This window comes from Typopeltis vanoorti, chromosome 20 (assembly GCF_054136105.1).
Source record: "Typopeltis vanoorti isolate ZY-2024b chromosome 20, IOZ_Tvanoo_1.0, whole genome shotgun sequence".
Lineage (NCBI taxonomy): Eukaryota > Metazoa > Arthropoda > Arachnida > Uropygi > Thelyphonidae > Typopeltis > Typopeltis vanoorti.
Genome location: NC_143568.1, coordinates 12932258 through 12955558, shown reverse-complemented (window position 1 = coordinate 12955558; position 23301 = coordinate 12932258). Strand labels below are relative to the sequence as shown.

The following is a 23301-nucleotide window of genomic DNA, read 5'->3' as shown; positions in this document are numbered from 1 at the left end:
CTGTAGACTAAAATACAGAAAGATTATTGAAAAGAAAATGAAAGAGTTTGAGAACAGGAATCAAACCTTGAAGATTCAGTGGCAAACTCTAAAGAAAACATTGATTGATTCTGCCAGAGAGGCATGTGGTGAGGTTGTGTGCAAGGATAAAAAAATCAGAACTCCCTGGTGGACACAGGAAGTTAAAGAGGCAGTGAAGGAAAAGAAGAAAGCATATCAAAAGTTCCTGGCAAATAAGTCAGCTTTTACTCTTACAGAATACAGAGACAAATGTAAGAAAACTAAACACTGTGTAAAACTAGCTAAACAAAAGTCATGGGAGGACTTTGGCAAGAATATAGAAAATAAATATCAAGAAGGTGGCAAAATATTCTGGAGGTTGTTGAAGAAGCTTAGGAATGGAGGAAAGAGTGCTGTAAAAGGAATTAGAGATGATAAAGGTGACATGAAAACAGGAGAAAAAGATATCCTTGAAGTATGGAGTAATTACTTTGAAAAACTGCTAAATGAAACAAGCAGTGATGACAGCACAGTGATAAAAAACACTGACCAAGCATGCAGTCAGGAATACATATCCATACTTGAAGTAGAAAAAGCCATCAAAGGCTTGAAATGTGGAAAGGCAACAGGAGTAGATGATATTCGACCAGAAATGCTGAAGTATGGTGGTATAAAAGTCTTACAGTGGCTGCACTGCATAGTTCAGAAAGCCTGGACAGAGGGACGAATTCCCGATGATTGGAGTAGAGCTCTCATAGTACCCATATATAAAAAGGGAAATAAAACTGAATGTGAGAATTACAGAGGTATTTCCCTACTGAGTGTTCCTGGCAAGATCTATGCAAGTATACTTGAGAGATGGTTGAGAAGAATTGTGGAAGAAAAGCTTGGTGAAGAACAAGCTGGATTCAGGCCAAATAGAGGCTGTCAGGATCAGATCTTCACTTTACGACAAATAGTCGAGAAAGCATGGGAATACAACAAAGATCTGTATTTAAGTTTTGTCGATTTGGAAAAGGCATATGACAAGGTGCCAAGAGAGAAGCTATTCAATATGCTGCAGTTATATGGTGTCAATGGGGCATTATATCAAGCAATACTTAGTCTTTATTTGAGTTGTAAGTCAGCAGTTAGAATTGAAGGAAGTACAGGAAGATGGTTTAATGTTAAATCTGGTGTCAGACAAGGTTTCAAATTATCCCCTCTCTTATTCATTATTTATATGGATCACATTATGAAGAAAAGTGGTATTAAACATGAGATCACAATTGGAGGTGTTAATTTCAGCTCTTTGCTTTATGCAGATGATGTTATACTTCTAAATAAATCCGCTACAAGTCTGCAAGATTCTCTGACTAAATTGAATAGCTGTTGTAATAGATATGGTATGAAGGTCAGCAATAAAAAGACAAAGACAATGAAAATAGGCAGAATCATTGAAAAATGTCAACTGTGTTGTGAATGGAGAACCTGTGGAACAAGTAAAACATTTCAGCTACTTAGGCATGATTTTTACTGAAGATGGTAAATTAAATATAGAAATAGACAACAGAATCAGCAAAGCTGGTATGGTGGGAAGTCAATTGAATAAATTCATATGGAATAAGAAAGAAATTAGTCGGAACACTAAATTAGCTGTATACAAGTCAGTGTTCAAACCAGTTTTAACTTATGGATCTGAGAGCTGGGTCAGAAGTAAAACACTTGACCAAAGACTAGAGACCGCAGATATGAGAGTCCTGAGAAAGATTAGAGGCATGAACAGATGGTATCAATGGCAATATCATATTAAAAATGAGGATATTAGGAAAGAACTTGACATTGTCAGCATCCAGGAATGCGTTAGCAGAGCTAATCTCAGGTGGTATGGTCACTTAAATAGAATGGGAGAGGAAAGATTAGCAAAACAAGTGTTCTCTGCCAGGTTGGCAGGAAAACGACCCAGAGGAAGACCAAGATATAGGGGGATTGACACTGTACAAAGTGCCTTAGACGATAGAAATATAAGATCTGATAATGTTGGAGTCTTGACAAGTAACAGACTGATTTGGAGGAAAATTGTAGATAGGAAGTTAGTAATGTTCACTTAACCAAAGACTAGAGACCGCAGATATGAGAGTCCTGAGAAAGATTAGAGGCATGAACAGATGGTATCAATGGCAATATCATATTAAAAATGAGGATATTAGGAAAGAACTTGACATTGTCAGCATCCAGGAATGCGTTAGCAGAGCTAATCTCAGGTGGTATGATCTGAGAGCTGGGTCAGAAGTAAAACACTTGACCAAAGACTAGAGACCGCAGATATGAGAGTCCTGAGAAAGATTAGAGGCATGAACAGATGGTATCAATGGCAATATCATATTAAAAATGAGGATATTAGGAAAGAACTTGACATTGTCAGCATTCAGGAATGCGTTAGCAGAGCTAATCTCAGGTGGTATGGTCACTTAAATAGAATGGGAGAGGAAAGATTAGCAAAACAAGTGTTCTCTGCCAGGTTGGCAGGAAAACGACCCAGAGGAAGACCAAGATATAGGGGGATTGACACTGTACAAAGTGCCTTAGACGATAGAAATATAAGATCTGATAATGTTGGAGTCTTGACAAGTAACAGACTGATTTGGAGGAAAATTGTAGATAGGAAGTTAGTAATGATGTAATTTTTTCATGTAGTACTGTCATATCCTGTACACCTCTTGAGGGTACATAGCAGGAATTTGATGATGATGATGATGATGATAAAAAAAATTACGGTGAAACAATATCCTTTTAAGATTTTCTTATGTTGGAGTTCTGCCAGCATGTTTTGGATGCTATATAGGTTGTAGGTGGGTCCTTCAGATTATTGAAATTACTAATTCATGATTCTTGTTGAGATTAGGATGATGTTTCAGCATCTTACAAACTTCCTTGAAATTTCTTTCAAACTAAGTTTTGGTGTGGTGTAGGGGCTTTGTACTTTTCCAGTTGATTCTGTGACATGTTTGAAGTGCATGGTCTAACAGGTCTGTTTTATTTTACCATAGTGAAGTAATTTAATGTGGCATTTGTGTTTGCCTTTTCTTGTTGGAGTGGAGCATTCCGTTTCCCCTGTGTAGGTTAGGTTGCAGGTGCACTGAATTTTTGTAAACCACTTTTAGGCAAGTTAGGAAGGGGATCTTTAGATGAACTGAGTATACCTTTTAATTTTGTAGGAGGTTTGAAAGTTGCCTGATTGTTGTATTTATGTAGTGTTCTATCTTTTTTTTTTTTGACATTCTCCTAACGTATGGTATGGTTATAGCATGCTTGTAATCTTTTTTGCTTTTCATGGTATTAATGTGGAGGGTTTTGTGAACTTTTTTTTTTGCAGCCATTTTTTCTGAACATCATCATCATCAAATTACTGATATATATACCCTCAAGGGGTGTACAGGATATGATAGTATACTACATGAAAAATTACATCATTACTAACTTCCTATCTACAATTTTCTTCCAAATCAGTCTGTCACTTGTCAAGACTCCAACATTATCAGATCTTATATTTCTGTCTTCTAAGGCACTTTTTACTGTATCAATCAACCTACATCATTGTCTTCCTCTGGGTCTTTTTTTTTTCTGCCATCCTGGCAAAGAAGACTTGTTTAGCTAATCTTTCCTCTCCCATTCTGTTTAAGTGGGATTAGCTTAAATCTGAGATTAGCTCTGCTAACACATTCCTGGATGCTGACAATGTCAAGTTCTTTCCTAATATCCTCGTTTTTAATATGATATTGATTGATGCCATCTGTTCATGCTCCCTAATCTTTCTCAGGACTCTCATATCTGCGGTCTCTAGTCTTTGGTCAAGTGTTTTACTTCTGACCCAGCTCTCAGATCCATAAGTTAAAATTGGTTTGAACACTGTCTAGTATAAGCTAATTTAGTGTTTTGGCTAATTTCTCTCTTATTCCATATAAATTTATTGACTTCCTACCATACCAGCTTTGTTGATTCTGTCACCTATTTCCATATTTAATTTAACATCTTCACAAAAATCGTGCCTAAGTAGCTGATATGTTTCACTTGTTCTATAGGTTCTTCATTCACAAAAAATTGATATTTTCAATGCTTCTGCCTATTTTCATTGTCTTTGTCTGTTATTGCTGACCTTGATACCATATATATTACAACAGTTATTCACTTTAGACAGGGAATCTTGCAGACTTATAGAGGATTTATTTAGAAGTATAATATCATCTGCATAAAGCAAAGAGCCGAGATTAACATCTCTTTTGATATCAGGTTTAATACCACTTTCCTTCATAATGTGATTGATATAGATAATGAATAACAGAAGGGATAATGTACATCATTGTCTGACACCAGATTTAACATTAAACCACCTTCCTGTACTTCTTTCTATTCTAACTGCTGACTTACAACTCAAATAAAGACTAAGTACTGCTTGATATAATGCCCCATTGACACCATACAACTATAGCATTTCGAATAGCTTCTCTCTTGGCACCTTGCCAAGAGAGAAGCTATTTGGGGTGCTTAAGGCTATATAACTGAGAGGAGACCTCCACATAGCCTTTAAAGGAATGTGGAGAACTGATCAGGGCTTCTGACCTAATGTCCAATCTCACCTTCTTGTGGTGCACCCTGTTAGGTATCTACCTGGATACTGAAAGAAAGAGGATGGGCTGACAATTTGGGATTTAGCCAACCAAATTGTATTCTTACTGGCTTAAACCAAAATAAAAAAAATGATGATTTTTCTGAACGTTTGACTAATAATTTCAAATTCTTTCTTGAGTGCCAGCTCATTGGAGCAAACAGTTAGGGCTCTATCTTTGAGGGTGCTGATGATGCATAGTTTTTGTGGTGGATGGTGATATGAATTTTTGTGTATTGTGTATTTTGGCCTGTGTGTGTAGGTTTGCAGTAAATCATGAAGAAAACATAGCCTGAGGGAAGACATGTGACCAGTGCAGTCTTGAAAAGAAAGAGAGTTATTGTTTTCGATCTCAATGATAAAATAGATATGTTTACGTTCTTTGTTCAGGTGACTTAGGAAAGTATTTAATGTTTTGCAGCCATGGGACAAATGGCAAATATATCGTCAACAAATCTAAGTCAGATTTGGGTTTTAAGCTTGCTGAATCTAGAGCTCATTGCTTGAAGTCTTCCATGTAAAAGTTAGCTATGGAGAGGGACGAAGTATGAGCCCATGGCTGTACTTTCTTTTTGCAGGTAGAAATTATTTTGTCACACAAAATACCTGGAGTGAAGTATATGGACAAAGAAGGCTGTGATTTTGAGTGTCGATATTGAGCTGCTCTGGGATCTGCCTGGAAGAACATAAAAATATTCAGCACTTGCACTACACAGCTGCTAAGAAGTTGCAAACCTGCAAATCAGATTACAATATGAACAGAATCACTGGGGTACTCTTCTACTGATGAGAAAGGAGATCATAACTGAAAACATTCTGTCTTAGTACTACTCTTGTGCCAGAACTGTCAAATGGTATAGTACTGTGAATGTGAAGAGTGTGAACGAGTTTCAAGTATGATATGATGGATTTGTTGCTAGCTGAGAGAAACTGCCACCGAGAAGTCTATTGGCTCTATGAAGGTCTATAATAATAATGATTGTGGAATACTAAACGTTCAGGTCAAAGAAGTTGATTTTAACTAAATATATGTGGTGAACGTAAAATAACATTCTTACTGTTCCATCACTCACATTTTGCTTAAGTTACACTACATTAGTTAAAGAATAGCACTTCAGAACATACATGTACACAAGGAATTACATAATCACATCATGCGCATTTACAAAACAAAACTAAACAAAAACAACAAAAAATATATATTATTTGCTATTTATTTACAAAAAGAAAAAGCTAAGGTATTTATTTATTTTAATGGTAACACCATTAAACAAGAAGTTATTCAAATCTATAGTATGCCAGTACTACAGATTACTAGAAACACATAATGGATTATTGGAGAGTCCAGGAAAAAAGAATTTGTTAACATTGGATTTGAAGATCTGCAGACTGTACTATTTAGGAAACACATAAGAGGGACAACTATACCTAAAGACAACAACAGATTTTAAGAAATGCATTTTTAATGCCACTTGTAAGAATAAAAAGTATTTTTCTTTATTCTGTGATACATGTGTAATAATCCAATAGAAGAAATTAATGAATTAAGAAAAAGTGCTCAACTAATATATGATCACTAATATGGATTTTGTTATTGATAAATAGGGGATCTGCTTACTTATGTTGCCTATCTCTGGATAAATCCCATGGAAAAATCTGATGAGTCTTGGGTGGTTGCTCTTGATATCTCTAGGCTATTGACAGGAACCAGCACAAGGGTCTATCAAGTAGGCTCCCATCATTTGGTCTGTTCTGTGACTTCTGCAACTGGATCATCAGCTTTCTGACTGAATACATGCTACATGTGATGGTAGAGGGTTCCTTATCTTCTAATGCTGGAATTCTACAGGGCCCTGTTCTATCTCCTATTATCTTATTTCTAAAAATTACCTACTCCAGTTGACTGCCAACCTAATACACAGATTTGCTGATGACAGTACTACACAAATCACCCCAACTGCCCTACCCTAAATCCTGATCTCCAAGTTATTCTTTGATGGGAATATTGGGATAACCTCATCAGTTAAAATGCTAGTGATGCAAGTTCTGCCTCCCACAAAAAAGAACTATTTACTTACAGTTTTACTCTTGATAGCACTCAGATATCTAGATAAAATGATGACATCTCTCTCTCTCTCTCTCTTTCAAATTACTCTATCATCAAACCTCTCTTGGCATAAGCACATTGCAATTTCTATTTCCACAACATCTGAAAAATTAGGATTTCTCTTTCACTCAAGGCATTACTTAACTTCAGAACAGCTTGCGATTGGTATAGCTAGTATATAAATCACAAATCTGCTCAACCATTGAATACTGTTCTTACTTCTGGGGTGGTGATCCCTAAGAGCTCTTTAAAGATACCTGATTCAATACAGAAGAGTAATTAGGTTGATTAATGACTCATTTCATTAATGACCCAGTTCACTGCACCCACTCTGTCACAGGCACTGAGCTTCCACTGCTGGAATCTTCTATTTCCATGACCAATGTTCATCTGAATTGGCATCAATAATTCCTATGCTCTTTGTTAAATCCATTAAAATATGTAAAGAACTATTCAACACTCCTTTACAGTTCAACTCCAAACCCATTCCTCCTTTATTCTGTCTACTGCTGTCCTCTGGAACAGCTTTCCATCTTATGTGTTTCCCAAGGAATACAATACACAGCTCTTCAAACTAAATGTGAACAAATTGCTTCTTGCCTATCCGTTGTATTAATGTACTACAGCTTGCTGTAGTACAGTAATACAATGCATGGGACTATCATAAAAAAATGGAATTTACTGTCATCTAATTAAACTCAGTTTTCTTGACATCGGTTTAATTGTTGTGATAACATTTATAGCATGATGTTGAAACACCAACCTTTCATCTGATTAGGTTCAGGAACTACTTTAGATGTTGCATGTATGCTCCAATCTTTCAGAAGTGGATTACCCGCAGATATTTTTAATGTTTGCTCAAGATTAAATCTATACTGTTTCTCAGCATTTTTATCCTTGATTAGAAAGGGTAAATGATCTAGAAAATAGCACAAAAACTGTTATTTATATACATGCTAGATAAGGCAAATATGCAAACTATCAAAACAGGTATCAATATAATAGTTATTACTTTCTAGTGAAATTACTTTTATTTGTCATTAAACTTTACACATATCTCTTGATTTGGCACCTATAGCACTCTGATTCTAGTTGGACTCAATAACTTCTTTTTTTTTTTTGAATGTGAAAAAGAGAACTTGGAGATCTTTCCTGTCTGACTCTCTCTCCATTTTCCAGTTCTTTTGAGTATAATACTGCTAATTCAAATAATCTAAATGATTAGCAATTATTATTACTTAGAGAGCTTATAAGTGACAAAACTGATCCTGATATTAACTATCAACACAATAATTGAAGAATATAGTCCTATTATACTTGTTATATAGGTAGATAACTTGTTAAACAATTCTTTTAAAATCATATGTATTATATGAAGTGCACATATAAGTATTTAAGGAATACAGATGGCATAGAAAGGTGACAGAAGAAGAAATAGTTGAAATGCTGAGTAGTTACTTTTTTGAATTTGTATCATTTAGGCAGGTAATACAGTGACTAATGTAAGAATCAAAAATAAATGAAATGGAAGTGTATATGATATTACAAAATATCAGTGTGAATAAAAGCACAGAATTGGCAGTATATAACAAGGCTCAAATGAGTGAGGTAAAAAAAAGTAAAAAATGGTTGAATTACATAAAAGAAACTCCATGACAGAAGTATCAAATTACAGACTGATTAGTCTCTCAGGAGTGTTGGTTACAATATCAGAAAAGTTGGTTATAAATTCAGAAACAGGATGGAAAGGAACATGATTCTCTATAGGAAATAGTGTGCTTTGAGAATGGCAGGTTTTGCCCCAGTAATTTCATGACTTTCTACAATAAAGTGACAGCTATTTGAATGAAGGAAAATGACTATATGTTGATGTGGCTAAATTTTACATAGCATTTGACAGGATACTGCACATACACTCTTATCCATGTCATCAGTTTCATATCCTTTCCAATAATAATAATTACTAATAATAAATAAAAAAATATTTATATATATATATATATATATATTTTTTTTTTTTCTATTTCGATATCTTTTGGCTTCTAGTCATTAAATTTCTTTAATTATATATACGGGGCAGAGCCCCCCCCGTACCTACGGCACCCAACTCCCCGAGTTCCGGGCTGGTAAGCCAGTAAGACAAAAAACGTGACATAAAAACATTTCAAATTTTCGGCTTATCTTTATGTGTATATGTATATGTGTGTGTGTGTGTGTGTGTGTGTGTATAATATTATATATATATATATATAATATTATGCAGATGCCATTATCCTTTAAATCTGAAGCAAGCACCTTGAAAACTAGATAAATAATTGCTGAGATAAATTTGGTATGCAAGTCATTGGCACCAGACTTGAAAACAAGACAACAATGAAAAATGTTAAATGCGGTCTCATTAACCTATAGAACATGCCACAGATTTTAGTTATTTACAAACAATTTGTACTGAAGTTGGTAAATTAAAGATGGAATCAGACACACTAATTAAGGCTGGTACAACCAGAAAGCAGTTGAATAAAGTTATACTGTATAGGTGAGAAATAAGCCAAAAACAGCAGGTTAGGAGCAAACAAGACAGTGTTCAAAGCAGTTTAACTTTATGAATCTTAAGAGAAGGCATAGCAATAAAAGAATTGATCAAAGATTGGAGAACACAGATATGACTTCTAGAAAACATTAAAGAACTGACTCACAGCTATTTTCAAGGACCTTATTCCCAGGAAAACATTTATGAAGTAGTAGTATTCCTCTACTTTAGAATTCTAAGACTATAAGATCATGAGCAGCTGCTGGTCAGCATCCATTTAATATTCAGCTTCAAATCCATCAAACCAACTTCTTTTTTCTTCTATCATTCTATATGACCTAAAACACAGAACTACTACTGTTCTTTAAAAAAAAGTTGCCCTCATGCTGTCTTCTTCAATGACTACAACCATTAGCTTTGTTTACATGACAATAATGTGTTACAGGTTTTGCATCTTATGTAGTTGTTGCTACACATTAAAAAAAGGCATCAGTGGCAGAACCTTTTTAAAAATGACGATATCAGACAAGAACTTGACAGTGTTAATGTTCAAGGATATGTAAGCAGAGCTAAACACTTATTCAAACAGAACTGCTGTCAGGAACGAGGTTGCCGTTCCTGACAGATTGTCTTAATACAGACAAACAGAACTTCCTGTGTGCAGCAATTGACCAAAGCATTTAATGAAGACTATTCTGAACCCATATCTCACCGAACTAAGCACAGGCGAACTAAAGAGGATTGGTATTGGCAGCTGCATGCCTATACATAAAATAAAAGTTTCTAATTCAGTGACTGGTAGGGTACATGCATGCCAGAAACAGATTTATTGTAGCACTAAACATACTATCTAACTAAACTCATTTGTCCTAACATCCACTTTCAAATTTTTATTTATAGAAAATATGCGTAGCAGCTGTATATAATGCAGTCACTGGTTACAGAAAGCACAAAATTTATGTAAAGTAAATTTTCTAAAACAAATAAAGATGCATATATATTGAAATCAGTTCGAATCAGAGCATGTATCAACTGGCAACTAGATGACAATAACTGGATGCAATTATATCTATGTAGTTACTTATTGATATTGTTGCTATACAACATGCATTTGTATCTACATGACAGACATTGTTTACAAGCAATTATATTTGAAGGTTTACTTTCTTGTTTCTTTTACATGCATCCTTCAGGTGATCATATCAATGTGATCCATATATCTTATATTGGATCACACTATGAAGGAAAGTGGCATTAAACCTGATATCAATGTTGAAGTTATTAAATTTAATTATTTAATGTAGTTGATATTACATTCCTAAATAAATCCAGCGCAAGTTATCAGGATTTCATAACTAAACTGAATAACTGTAGCAACAAATTTGGCACAAAAATTAGATAACTAAGAAAATGGGCAGGAACAAAAACACCAACTGTGCAGTGGTGAATCTATAAGTACAACGAACATTTTTGGATATTTGAGAAAAATATGTAGTAAAGATCAGGACCTCCAGAGTTATATAAGAAACAAGAATTGAGTGAATTTTCAGCTTCATTCTGAATGCACTCAAAATTTTTATTTTCTTCACATAATTTCCAAATTTTTGTTTCATTACATTGCATTACAGTGAATTTATTAAAGAAGTTTTATTTCTAACTCTCTGGAAATACAATTTAATCCTCTGAAATCCTTAATTCAAACACTAATTTCAAATTTTAGTTACTTTGTGTGTGTATCTAGTAGATTTATGTTGTATTGTTGTGCAATGGCAAAAATTGATAATTATATTTCAAAGGAGACAACAAAATAAGCATATCTAGTATGTGGTGGGAGCCAGTTGAATAAACTTATATGAATTAAGGGAGAAATTAACGAAAATATTCAAACTAATTTTGAATAATTAAATGAGTTCAATGAGTTCACTCCTCTAAGAAAAATGAGGAGAGTGAACTCATGGCACCAGTGGCAGAATCAAGAAAAATGAAGACAAATGGAAAAAATTAGACATTCTTAGCATTCAAGAATACACGAACAAAGCTTATCTAAGGTGTGCTATGATCACTTAAACAGAACAGATGAAGAAAGGTTAGCAAAACAGTTGTTTGATGCCGAGATGGTGAAAAAAAAAAAAAAGAAAAGAAAGAATAAGATCTATCAGTAATGGAATGCAGTTAGAAGTGCTTTTAGAAGATTGCAATATAAGATCTTATAATATTATAGTGCTGACAAATAATAGATTAATTTAGAGGAAAAGTGATGAGAGGAAGTTGATAATAATGCGAATTTAATGATATAATGCTACATAGTATCTTGTACACTCTTAATAATGCATTAGATAATTTATGATGATGTCAGGAGGAAAGGTCAATTTAATCTTAAATATAGTTTCGCATTTAATTTATCTCTGTACATTGAATTATTTTATTTGATAAACTCAATTGTTTTTATTGTACACTGAATTACTGAATTCATCATTTCTTTGAACAAACCATGCATCAGAAGAAATGAAGATAGAAACTATCTACATAAGGAGTATTAATGGAGAGGAAATCTAACTTGCAAGAGAACTGGAAAAGTACCATGTGGACATAACTGGAATTACAGAGAAAGAAGACAAAATGAGGTGAGCTCTTACTAAATAATAAGTATAGGATATTATATTTGGACAATAATGATCAAGGAAAGGAAGGAGGAGTGATAGCATTCAACATCCAACATGAAGATAAAGTTCTTGACTGGAAAGCAGTTTCAAGTAGAGTTATGTGGGCATAGTTCAAATCTAATATCCAACCCCAAAACCAGGTTTGGGGTTGGATATTAGATTGGTGCATTGGATTGGAGAGTGGCTATCTGATAGGTATCAACAAGTTGTGTATGGGGAAGCGATATCAGGAAAAAGAAAGTTACTAGTGGTGTGCCTCAGGGGTCTGTTTTAGAGCCATTGCTGTTTAACTTGTATATTAATGATATTGGTGAAGATTTGGATGGAGATATTCAGTTGTCTGCAGATGATGCAAAGTTGAGACAAACTGTGAAGAGTGGAGAAGATGTTGTGGCCTTACAAAAAGACTTGAATACATTGAGTAATTGGGAATGGGGATGTGAGTTCAATGTTGCAAAATGTAAGGTTTTAAAATTTGGAAAACAAAAATGAGATGCAGAATTTATGCTTGGTGAGGATATATTGTCGGAGGTGGAGGAAATAAGAGATATGGGGATGATAGTGGATAAGGATATGAAATTTAGGGGACACATTGCCAAAATTGTGAAGACAATGCAAAGGCTTCTGGGAATGATGCAGAGGACACTGACTTGTAGAAAGTAGGGAGATTTTTGTTCCATTGTACAAGGCTTTGATTAGGCCACACATGGACTATTGTACCCAGATTTGGTCACCTGGTTTTCAGAAGGATGAAGAGATGTTGGAAAGGGTCCAGAGGTGACTGATTAAAGTAGTTTCTAACCTCTGGAATGTCGAGTATGAGGAAAGATTGAGAAGATGCAACTTGCAGAGTCTGGTGGATAAGGGGTTGTTATAGGATCAATGCTGGAGAGGTTCTACAGAAATTAGTGGGAGATCAGGAGAGAACTGGAGGTCATCCCTGGAAACTGTATAAAGAGGGTGTGAGAAGCAGGTTTTTTTCATGCAGAGATGTGAATGATTGGAATGCCATGCCTGAGAGTGTAGTCTGCAGAGGATTTGAGTGTGTTTAAAGTACGGTATGATGAGCTGTGTGTATGATAAAAGGACCTCCCAGATGAGTCTTGGACAGTAATAATAATAATAATAATAATAATAAAGAAAATGGAAAAAGGTGTAATTGTTGAAGATCTAAACAGAAAAGCAAGAAGTGAATCCCACCAAGTATATAGAAATGTTTGGGAAAATTTGGAGAAAAGGGCAGGTTAATAATAATGGTATCTGATGGATTTCTGCTCAGCATATCGACTAATTACTAACACAATGTTCCAACATAAAGATGTGCCCAAGTTCATGTGGAGAGAAGACACAAGAAATAAGAAATGCTTCATTGGTTATGTCATAGTTGACATTCTTATCTTCATGTTGGTTCATGATACAAGAGTGTATAGAGGACATGACACTGGAAATGACCATCACTTAGTTTTAAGCAAGAGAATTGAACATTGAAAAGAACAGTATGTAAGAAAGTTTTAAAAAGAATTAAACTTGAGCAGCTTTCACTGTGGACGCAGTATACGAACATTACTAAAGAAAAAAATAAAAGTTCAAAAACAAGAACCAAACCTTGCAGTCTCAGTGGGGGACTCTAAAGAAAACAATAATTGATTCAGCTAGATAGGCATATGGTAAAGTTGTCTGTCAGGATAGAAATATAAGAATACAATATTGGACACAAGAAGTTAAAGAAGCAGTCCTGGAAAAGAAGAAAGCATACCAAACATTCCTATCAAATAAGTCGGCACATGCTCTAAAAGAATACAGAGAAAAATGTAAGAGAGCTAAGCTATGTGTAAAAGCAGCTAAACACAAGTCATGAGACGATATCAGTAAGAATATAGAAGATAAATATCAGAAAGGTGCAAATATGTTCTGGATGCTATTGAAGAAGTTTAGAAATGGAGGAAAGAGTACCATAAAAGGAATCAAAGCTGATAAAAGTCACATGGGATATTCTAAATGTCTGGTAATCCCTATTTAAGATAGGATTTCAAGAATACTTTGAAAGACTGTTTCAACAAAACATGCACTAACATAGCAGTAATTTCTGCTCAGCATATCGACTAATTACTAACACAACGTTCCAACATAAAGATGTGGCCAAGTTCATGTGGAGAGAAGACACAAGATTCCAAAGGAATGCAAATAGGAGTACGTATGAATACTTGAGGTAGGAAAAAAACACGAAAAATCTGAAATATGGAACGGCAGCTGAAGTAGATAATATTCGACAAGAAATGCTCAGATATGGAGGTATAAAAGTTCTGTAGTGACTACACTGCATAATTCAGAAAGCTTAGTCAGAAGGTCAAATTCCAGATGATTAGAGTAGAGCACTTGGAAGTTTATTTTCCACTTGGTTAGACTATAATAAATTTAGTTTAATTCTTCATCCAAGTATAAGCAAACAAAGTTTGTGCCTGAAGTATCTTCAGGACTGAGGCAACTCGTAGTAAAGGTGGACCAAGCTCTCATCACTCCTTGTCTCAGTATCTCCCATAATGCAAAGCACATCTCCTTGCAGACATGTATAATGCTATGCATTAAAGGAAAGGCCACTACCCGGACCGGTTTCGACCTTTATTGAGGTCTCATCAGTGGGAGCCAGACCTAGAAGTAGTGATACTAAGGCAGAAGCAATGGAGAGGTCATATTTACTTATACGAGTTGCCAAAAGGTGTACCACCTTATTATTAAATTAATCTGGATTTAGAGAAAGAAAGCTTACCTATAAAAAAATGAATAAAGCTGAATGTGAGAATTATAGACGAATTTTCTACTAAGTGTTCCAAGTAAGATTTGTGAAAGCATACTTGAAAAGAGGATGAGAAAAATTGTGGAAGAGAAACTTGGAAAGAACAAGCTGGGTTCAGGACAAATAGAGATTGTCAAGATCAGATTTTCACTTTAGGACAAATAGAAATCATGGTAATATGACAAGAATCTGTATTTAAGTTTTATAGATCAGGAAAAAGCATACAACAAGCTGCTGAGAGAAAAGCTTTCGAAAACACTACAGTTACATGGGAATAAATGGAACATTATATCACAGTCTATATTTAAAACTGTGATATAATGTTTTGTAAGTCAGCAGTTATAACTGAAGGAAATACAGGAAAATGATTTGATGCAAAATCAGGGTAAGACAAGGATACACATTATCTCCACTCTTATTCAATATCTATATGGATTGCATTATGAAGGAAAGCGGTGTTAAATCTAATATTAGAATCAGAGATATCAAACTTAGCTCTTCGCTTTATGCAGATAATGATGTATAGCTAAACATATTTGATGCAAGTCTTGAGGATTCTCTAACTAAAATAAATAAGTTGTAATAAAATTGACATGAAAATCAACAATAAATATACTAAAACTATGAAAATAGGCAGGAACAGAAAAATGAAATATAAAACTGAAGTTTTATATTTCATCTCTTTAGGCAGTTTTTAGTGAAGTTGGCAAATAACTTGGAAACAGAACAGAATAAGCAAAACTAGTATGGTAGGAAGCCAGCTGAAAAGATTTATATGGAATAAGAGAATTTAGCTAAAATACTAAACTAGCAGTATACAAGACAGAGTATAAACCAGTTTTAAGTTTTATGTCTGAGATTTGGGTTAGAAATAAAGCATTTCGTCAAAAATTATAGACTTCAGATATGAGAATTCTGAGAAATATTATTGGCCTGAACAGGTGGTACCAATGGCAGAATCAGATTAAAAATGGAGCCATTAAGGAAGAAACTTGACACTGTTTGCACTCCTCATGAATATGTGAGCAGAGCTAATCTAAAGTGATGTGGTTACTTAAATAGAATGGAGGAAGAAATGAAAAGCAAAACAGGTGTTTGATGCTAAGATGATAGGAAAAGAGACCCAGAGGAAGACCAAGATCTAGGCAGACTGATTTAATCAGAAGTGTTGTAGAAGAACAGAATGTTAGATATGACAATATTGGAGTGTTAACAAGTCACAGGCTAATTTGGAGGCAAATTGTTGATAAGAGATTAATAATAATGTAAATTTAATCATATTGTGATGTTATAGTTTACCTGAACACTCCTTGAGGATACATATCAGGAAACTGATGATGAAAAATAATCAGTGTATGGTGAATTTGAATAATTTAAATAAGTTGTTTTGAGGGAAGAAATGTGACTTAATATGCTCAAGGGTTGCTATTGGTGGTATAATGGTAAATAAAAGTCTTATCAGCACTGATCGAGGTGTCTGAATATTATAATTTATGAATTCAAGAAACCTATGAAAGACAGAACTTTCTGAATGAGACTACAATAGTATTTACAATACTATTCTTCATACTACAATAGTATGAATCTGCTCTTCATACTACAATAGTATGAAGAGAGGATTCTTGTCCTTTGCAGATTTCTGCCTGATCTCTGAGCAGAATGGATATCAAAGCACAATGGTAAGCTTTATTTGCTGCTGAGTAAAGCCAAAGCTTGGGGTATAAGTGAATTTTTGCTTGCTGTTGCAGAGAGCTGAGAATTAGCACAATTGCAGGCTATGTGGCTGTGCATTTATGAATGAATTCATTTCAATAATTCATAACATTAAGAATAATTTTATGAATGCATTTTCTGCACTTGCTCTTGAAGGAAAAAATGATTTTTCATCCCTTTGTTATCCTTGCTGCACTTGACAACATAGTTTACTGTGGCCCAGAGCTCATTTACATACACAGGATCCAATTCCTCTTTGGTGCAAAGAGTACCAGATGCTGGTACTCTTTGCACCAGAGCCTAGATATCTACTAGGCACTGGTGGATATATTATAACAAATAAACAAACAGTATATTTGTTATAATTTGTTTATACTTAAACAAATGAATGTTAGATAGTATAAAACTAAGTACTATACAGCAAAGTTATACATAATTGTATAATAGCACCTGGTAATTAAAAACAATATAAATGAAATGTTTGAAAACTTTTTATTCAAGATTATGCTTATTATTTTTATAAATGTTATAGCAACATTTAAGTTATTATTAATAATACAATACAACACAGACCAATAAAAGAAAAGGCTGATTTGCATTCATGTAACCACCTGGTACTTATAATTGGTATCCCTTTAGCAATGCAACACAAAGTTTTGGCTGTTCTTCGAAACTGAAAGGCAAACAAACTACATGTATTACGATTCATACATGTGCCTTATATGAATGAAATTATGTTAATTATAAAACTAATTATCAATGAGACTTGGTTAAGAGAGGAAGATGATGCTACATGTATAAAATGTAAAGAATAATATGTATTGTTGGGGAAGATAGGGCAAACAAGAGTGGGGAGGGGTTTTGTTAAATGATAGCAGAATTGTGACCTGTAAAATCAGAAATTCAGTAGGAAAATGCAGTTGATGAAGGCATTACATTTGAAGCTGAAGCTATGTATGATGTATAAGCCAACAGGACAAAACATATAGTTGTTTACTGCTATAGGACAGGAGGGAGACAAAAGAGATATGAATAACATGCGTCAACAAATTAGCCTAACGAACACAAGGTGAATAATTATGAGATTCAACTATGGTGATACATAGATTGAAATGAGGAAAGAGAAGAGGGAGGGAAGTAAATGGAATTTATGTAGCTATTGAGAGAGATAATCCATCCCATTTCAGGTAACTGAAACAACATGGGATGGAAGGCACCTAGAATTTAAGAGTACTGGATCTTGATAGCATCAGAAAATTTGTCCATAATCAAGGTAATCATTTATTATTATTATTATTACCCCCAAGACCTCATAGAGTCAAAGACTCATCTGGGAACTTTCACTTCTAAATTAGGATTTATTTTATTTTTTAGAAGTGAAAAAATTATTTTCACTTCTAAATCACATTTCACTTCTAAATTAGGAGAGACACCATGTAGCCTAGATCTAGAGGTGGCTAAGCAAGTGGAATTTTCAATTAAGAAGTGGTAGGACAAAGCTTGTGACTGGGAGTTAGCTTGGAGCAGTGTCATGGCTTAAGAAATCGCAAAGGAAGGATGCTAATAATGTATGGGGAAAGGGTCAAGAGAATATTTAAGGAATGTAGAATGGGAGTTAAATGGATGAGTAGCCTCTTCCAGAAAGAGCTTCAAAAGTAGAAAATTACAGAAGGCAAATAAGGAAAAGTGATTAAAAAGTGAAAAGCGATAAAGAGAAAAGTGAGTTCACGAATAATACAAATAAAGTGATTAAAAAGTGAAAAGCGATAAAGAGAAAAGTGAGTTCACGAGTAATACAAACCACACGCAAGAAGGGTGACTAACATGGTACGGTTAGTATGTATGTATAATAATAGGTATAATAGGAAAAAAAAATCAGATTATGAGAGACAATTGGGATAGCAGGCCAAAAAGAAATCACAGAGAATTCTTCTGATATATATGGTGAGAAAATGGGAGGAATGATTATGGAAGGATGACTTTAATGAATGCTGATGGTAAGGAGGTGACATTACTGAGTGATCTCTACATGTATCATACAGGTGGAGATAATGTAGCAATTATCGAGGTAGAGAGAGCAATTATTGAGATGAGAATAGAAGTAGATGAACTGGAGATGTTTATGATATTCAAAAATCTCAATATTGATACAACTGTAAGAATGGATGAAATATCAGTGTGCGTTACAGGAAAGTGCAAGAGAAATGACAGTTTCTCTAAGTAGGCCATTTAATATAGGTATTAATTAATTATACCTATATTAATAATATTGAGGGAAAGAGAAAGAGAGGAAGGCAAAGACTGGAGTGGATGAAAAATATAGAAAACTGGACCTATCTCTCATATGAGGAATGCAGCAGAGGCGCAGAATAGGACATGGTGGAGACACATAGTAGTCAATCTCCTGGAGGGAAAAGACACCTGATAGGACAGGACAGGATAATAATAATAGGTATAATATACCTATATTAAAACCTATTCAAGAGAGTGAACAAAGGAGAAATTAGTTCCACTGCACAATTTAGGCTCCAAGACTAGGGTTTCAAATTACACTGATTAATGTCTCAGAAGCGGTGGTTAAGATATTTGAAAAGTTAGCCGAGACTGGTTCGTTGGATGATTTATAGTTTATTGGCACAAGGTCATACTGCACAAGAGCAGTAGTACACAAGATATTAATAAATAGTCATAAAGAGATAAATTAGTAAATAACACATACGTACAAAAATGTAAGTTAAGCAATGCAGTATCTACATATAAATAGAATTTATAATTAAACGTATTTGTATAAATTCTTTGTAAAATTATTTGTAAAAAGTCATGCAATTTGTATGAGACTGATAACATCTGTCAGATAGGTAAAAATTTCATTCCTTTCTCATCTGAAGTCTGGTACTCCCCAGAATATGAAAATGTTATTGTTACATATTCTGGGGAGTCTTCTTCTTCTTCTTCTTCTGCAGCTTCTCCCACTTAAGTGGGGTCACTGTTTGTTATGAGTCTCCTCCACACCTTCCTGTCTTGGGCTGTCACCACATCCAAGTTCTTCATCTTCAAGTCCTCTTCTACCAGCTCCCTCCATCTCTTCTTTGGCCGCCCACGCTTCCGCCTTCCTTGCACATCCATCTGCATGACCCTTCTTCCCACATATTCGTCTTCCCTCCTCATCACATGACCAAACCATCTCAACCTTGCCTCCTGTATTTTCGCTCCTAAGTTCGTAACTTTCACTGTTCCCTTAACATAATCATTTCTCAGATGATCCTTTCTGGTCACACCGCACATCCACCTAAGCATTCTCATCTCTGCTACTTCCATCCTGCTAATGTTATTTTTCCTCAGGGCCACAGTTTCTATAGCATATGTCATAGCTGGCTTCACTACTGTCCTATAAATTTTGCCTTTCAGATTGATCGGCACCCTCTTATCACATAACACTCCAGCCATCTCCCTCCAGTTCCTCCAACCTGCTTGTATCCTGCATCCCACTTCCTTCTCACCTCCTCCATCTTCTTCCACTGTTGAACCTAAGTATCTAAAGTCTCTCACCTTCCTGATGACATTTCCTTCCAGCTCCAGGTCTGTCTCCTGGCCACAGCCCACTGCGCAACACATATACTCTGTCTTACTTCTGCTCAGTCTCATACCTCTCTCTTCCAGTACTTTTCTCCATCTTTCCAGTTTAGTTTCCGCTTCTTCTCTTGAATCTACACACAGCAAGATATCATCTGCATACAACATTGTCCAAGGTGCATCTTCTCTCACCTCCTCTGTTACCACCTCCATCACAATATTAAACAGAAACGGACTTAATGCTGACCCTTGATGCAAGCCAACTGTTACTTGAAAACTTTCTGTCTGTCCCAAACAGGTCTGAACACTTGTCTTCACATTTCTGTACATTTCCCGCACCAACCTGACATATTTCTCCGGCACCTTCTTCTCCCTCAGACACCTCCAGACTTCTTGCCTTGGCACTCTATCGTATGCTTTCTCCAGATCAATAAATACCAGATGTAGCTCCCTTTGTTTCTCTCGATATTTTTCCATCATCTGTCGTAACCCAAAGATAGCATCTGTTGTTGATCTACCAGGCATGAAGCCAAATTGTTCCTTTGCAATCTCCACCTCCTCCCTCAATCTACCATCAAGAACCCTTTCTAGGATCTTCATTGTGTGGGACATCAACTTTATTCCTCTGTAATTTTTACAGTCTTGTGCATCCCCTTTACCCTTGTAGATGGGAACAAGAGTACTCTCCCTCCATTCCTCGGGTATATTTTCCTGTTGGCAAACTTTCATGAACAGGTCCCACAGCAGGTCAATTCCCTCTTCCCCCAGTGCCTTATATGCCTCCACTGGAATTCTGTCGGGGCCCACCGCTTTTCCATTCCTCATCCTCTTCATGGCCTCCGTCACTTCCATTCTACTGATGTTCTGCACCATCCCCTCAGAAGGCTGCCATCTCCTCTGTGAGTCCTTGCATTTTCCTCATTCAGAAGTCCCTCAAAGTATATTTTCCATCTGTTTCTTATGTCCACATCCCTCCATAATACTCTTCCTTCAGCATCTTTGATCTGCCTCACATGTAAGATGTCCTTAGCTGCTTTATTTCTACATTTCGCTAGTTGGTAAATTTTTCTCTGTCCTTCCTTTGTTTCTAAATGATCATACAGATCTTGATATGCCATGGCCTTTGCCTGTGCCACAACGCTCTTGGCTTCTTGCTTTCTCTCTTTGTACACCTCTCTGTCCTCTTCCACTCTTGACTCATCCCACTTCTGCTTTGCCTTCCTCTTAGCTGTCACTGCCACTTGTACATCATTATTCCACCATCAACCCTCCTTCTGCTCTCTAATCTTTCCAGATGTCTCACCAAGCACCTCGATTGCACAGCTCAGGATTACTTTTGTTACATATTCTGGGGAGTACCAGATATATATAAATAAATGTATATTTATATATACATTTATTTATATATATAAATGTATATGTATGTATATAAATGTTACATGTTGCATTTTCACACATAGGTGGGTCATCAGCCCTTAGTAAATAAGAATGTGTATGATGACTGTGACCTATGTGGAGCTTAGCAAGAACAACTTCCTTTCTTCTCTTTCATGAGATTCAACAGTGACTAGACTACCAATGATTCTACAATGACTAGACTGCCAATGATTCTAATGACAAGACTGCCAATGTTTAATATCATCAATTTGTTTGTCAGTGCTTCCTGCCATGATGATTGCCATTGGGCAATTAGCTCTGATCATATAAACTGTATGTAGTCTGTATATGGTTAGTCTATAGCTCAGTCAGTATAGATGAAGCTCTTGGTCAGAAAGACCAGAGTTCGATTCTCGACAGTGATGTGATGAACCTTTATCTGGTCTCTTTCGACTAAAGGTGAGTTAGCTGGTCTCATATGGAGGTAGGGGTTTTTTTCACCCAGAAACTCGGGTTTTTCATCCCCTCTGAACAGGCAAATGGCCTCATGAACACACATGATTACAGTCATGAATATGTCCCAGTCATATGCTGGTCCTAAGCCCAAATTAAGTTGGGAGTTTGGAAAGTAATGGTGAATTATCTTGTAAAAATCTCACCAGGAATACATTGTGCACAATGCCTAAAAAGTCACCTATGATTAGAAAAATGATCAGTGTGTATATGGTACTGTCAAACAGTACATCAAAAAAGTAAGAGCTGATCTAGCAGCTGCATCTGCAGTCTCATTTCTCTTTATTCCAATGTGGCTGGGAATCCAGCACAACTGAACATCAAAATTAAGGGTCATTATTTTGTACAACAGTTGTAACACCTCATGAGAACTGGATGTGGACTATACACAAGGGATAAGATAGCCTGTAAAGAACTCATTGAGGCTATATAAATCACACACTTATATGCACAAGTGAAAGTTGAATTGCATGCAACTCTGCTGTATAATTACTGCAATCAAATGTGATCACAGTCAACACAGGTGTCAGTTCTTGAACCATCGGTACAGAAGGGCAAGAAATCAGAGTGGGCTGCTCTGAATGCATTAAACATTACAGCTAGACAGACAATGGAGTATGAGACTTCTATAGTAAACAAAGTGAGAGGTTGTAGGATGGAATATAAACCTGTCATGGAGAAATGCTGTTATGTTTGGTGCAGGTAATGTAGCTAACATTCATGCTAAATGCTCACATAATCTGGTTAACATGTTATACCAAAAGGACATATGGCAGTCTGATGTATGTGATACTGAGCTTCCCAAAATAGAATAAAGAAATTATTCTACATAGGATGCTCTGGGAGAGACTTTATTTTTCGGGCATAGTAAAAAGATAACTATTTTCGTCTATTTGCTTCAACATAAAGACTCTGAGTGGACGATGCATGAAAGGCACACCAATTTCTTATTGGTGTGCTTTGCATAATTGTCTGATTTTCAGGAGACTAAATCCTCAACTTCGTCAGGTTTATCAGCTGATTTTGGGAAGTAAGGATAGCTAGTGTCCATCTCTTCCTCTGCAAAAATATTCAATACATCATCTGATGTGTTAGGATCAGTTGGTAAGTTTAATTTACTTTCAGTGGATACCAATGTATCCATTTATCCTTGCCATAATTCACAAGTGAGTTCTTGTCATATGGAATTATTTCTGGAGTGAGACTGTATGTAATGTGATTGATGTACTCAACAGACAGGGCCATACTTATGTACAGGGACATGAGGATGTAGCTGGGACCCAGAAAAATTAGAGCCAAATTAAGGGCCCAAAACAATGAGAGGGCCCCCCCGGAGTACTCTAGCACCTGCCACAGGAAAAGTGTAAGTACAATCCTGTCAACAGA

The 23301-nt window shown here is 35.6% G+C and overlaps 1 protein-coding gene across 1 annotated transcript in view; it reads right to left on the bottom strand.

Moving 5' to 3' along the window:
• Positions 1 to 23301, bottom strand: part of LOC150095241 (uncharacterized) — a 267888-nt gene that overhangs the window by 24957 nt on the left and 219630 nt on the right. The window contains exons 14-15 of the mRNA XM_090410764.1: positions 17026 to 17125; positions 7516 to 7671 (exon numbers count right to left, since the gene is read on the bottom strand). Of these exons, the coding sequence (XP_090266890.1) occupies positions 7516 to 7671; positions 17026 to 17125 (256 nt within the window). The remainder of the gene's footprint in view (positions 1 to 7515; positions 7672 to 17025; positions 17126 to 23301) is intronic.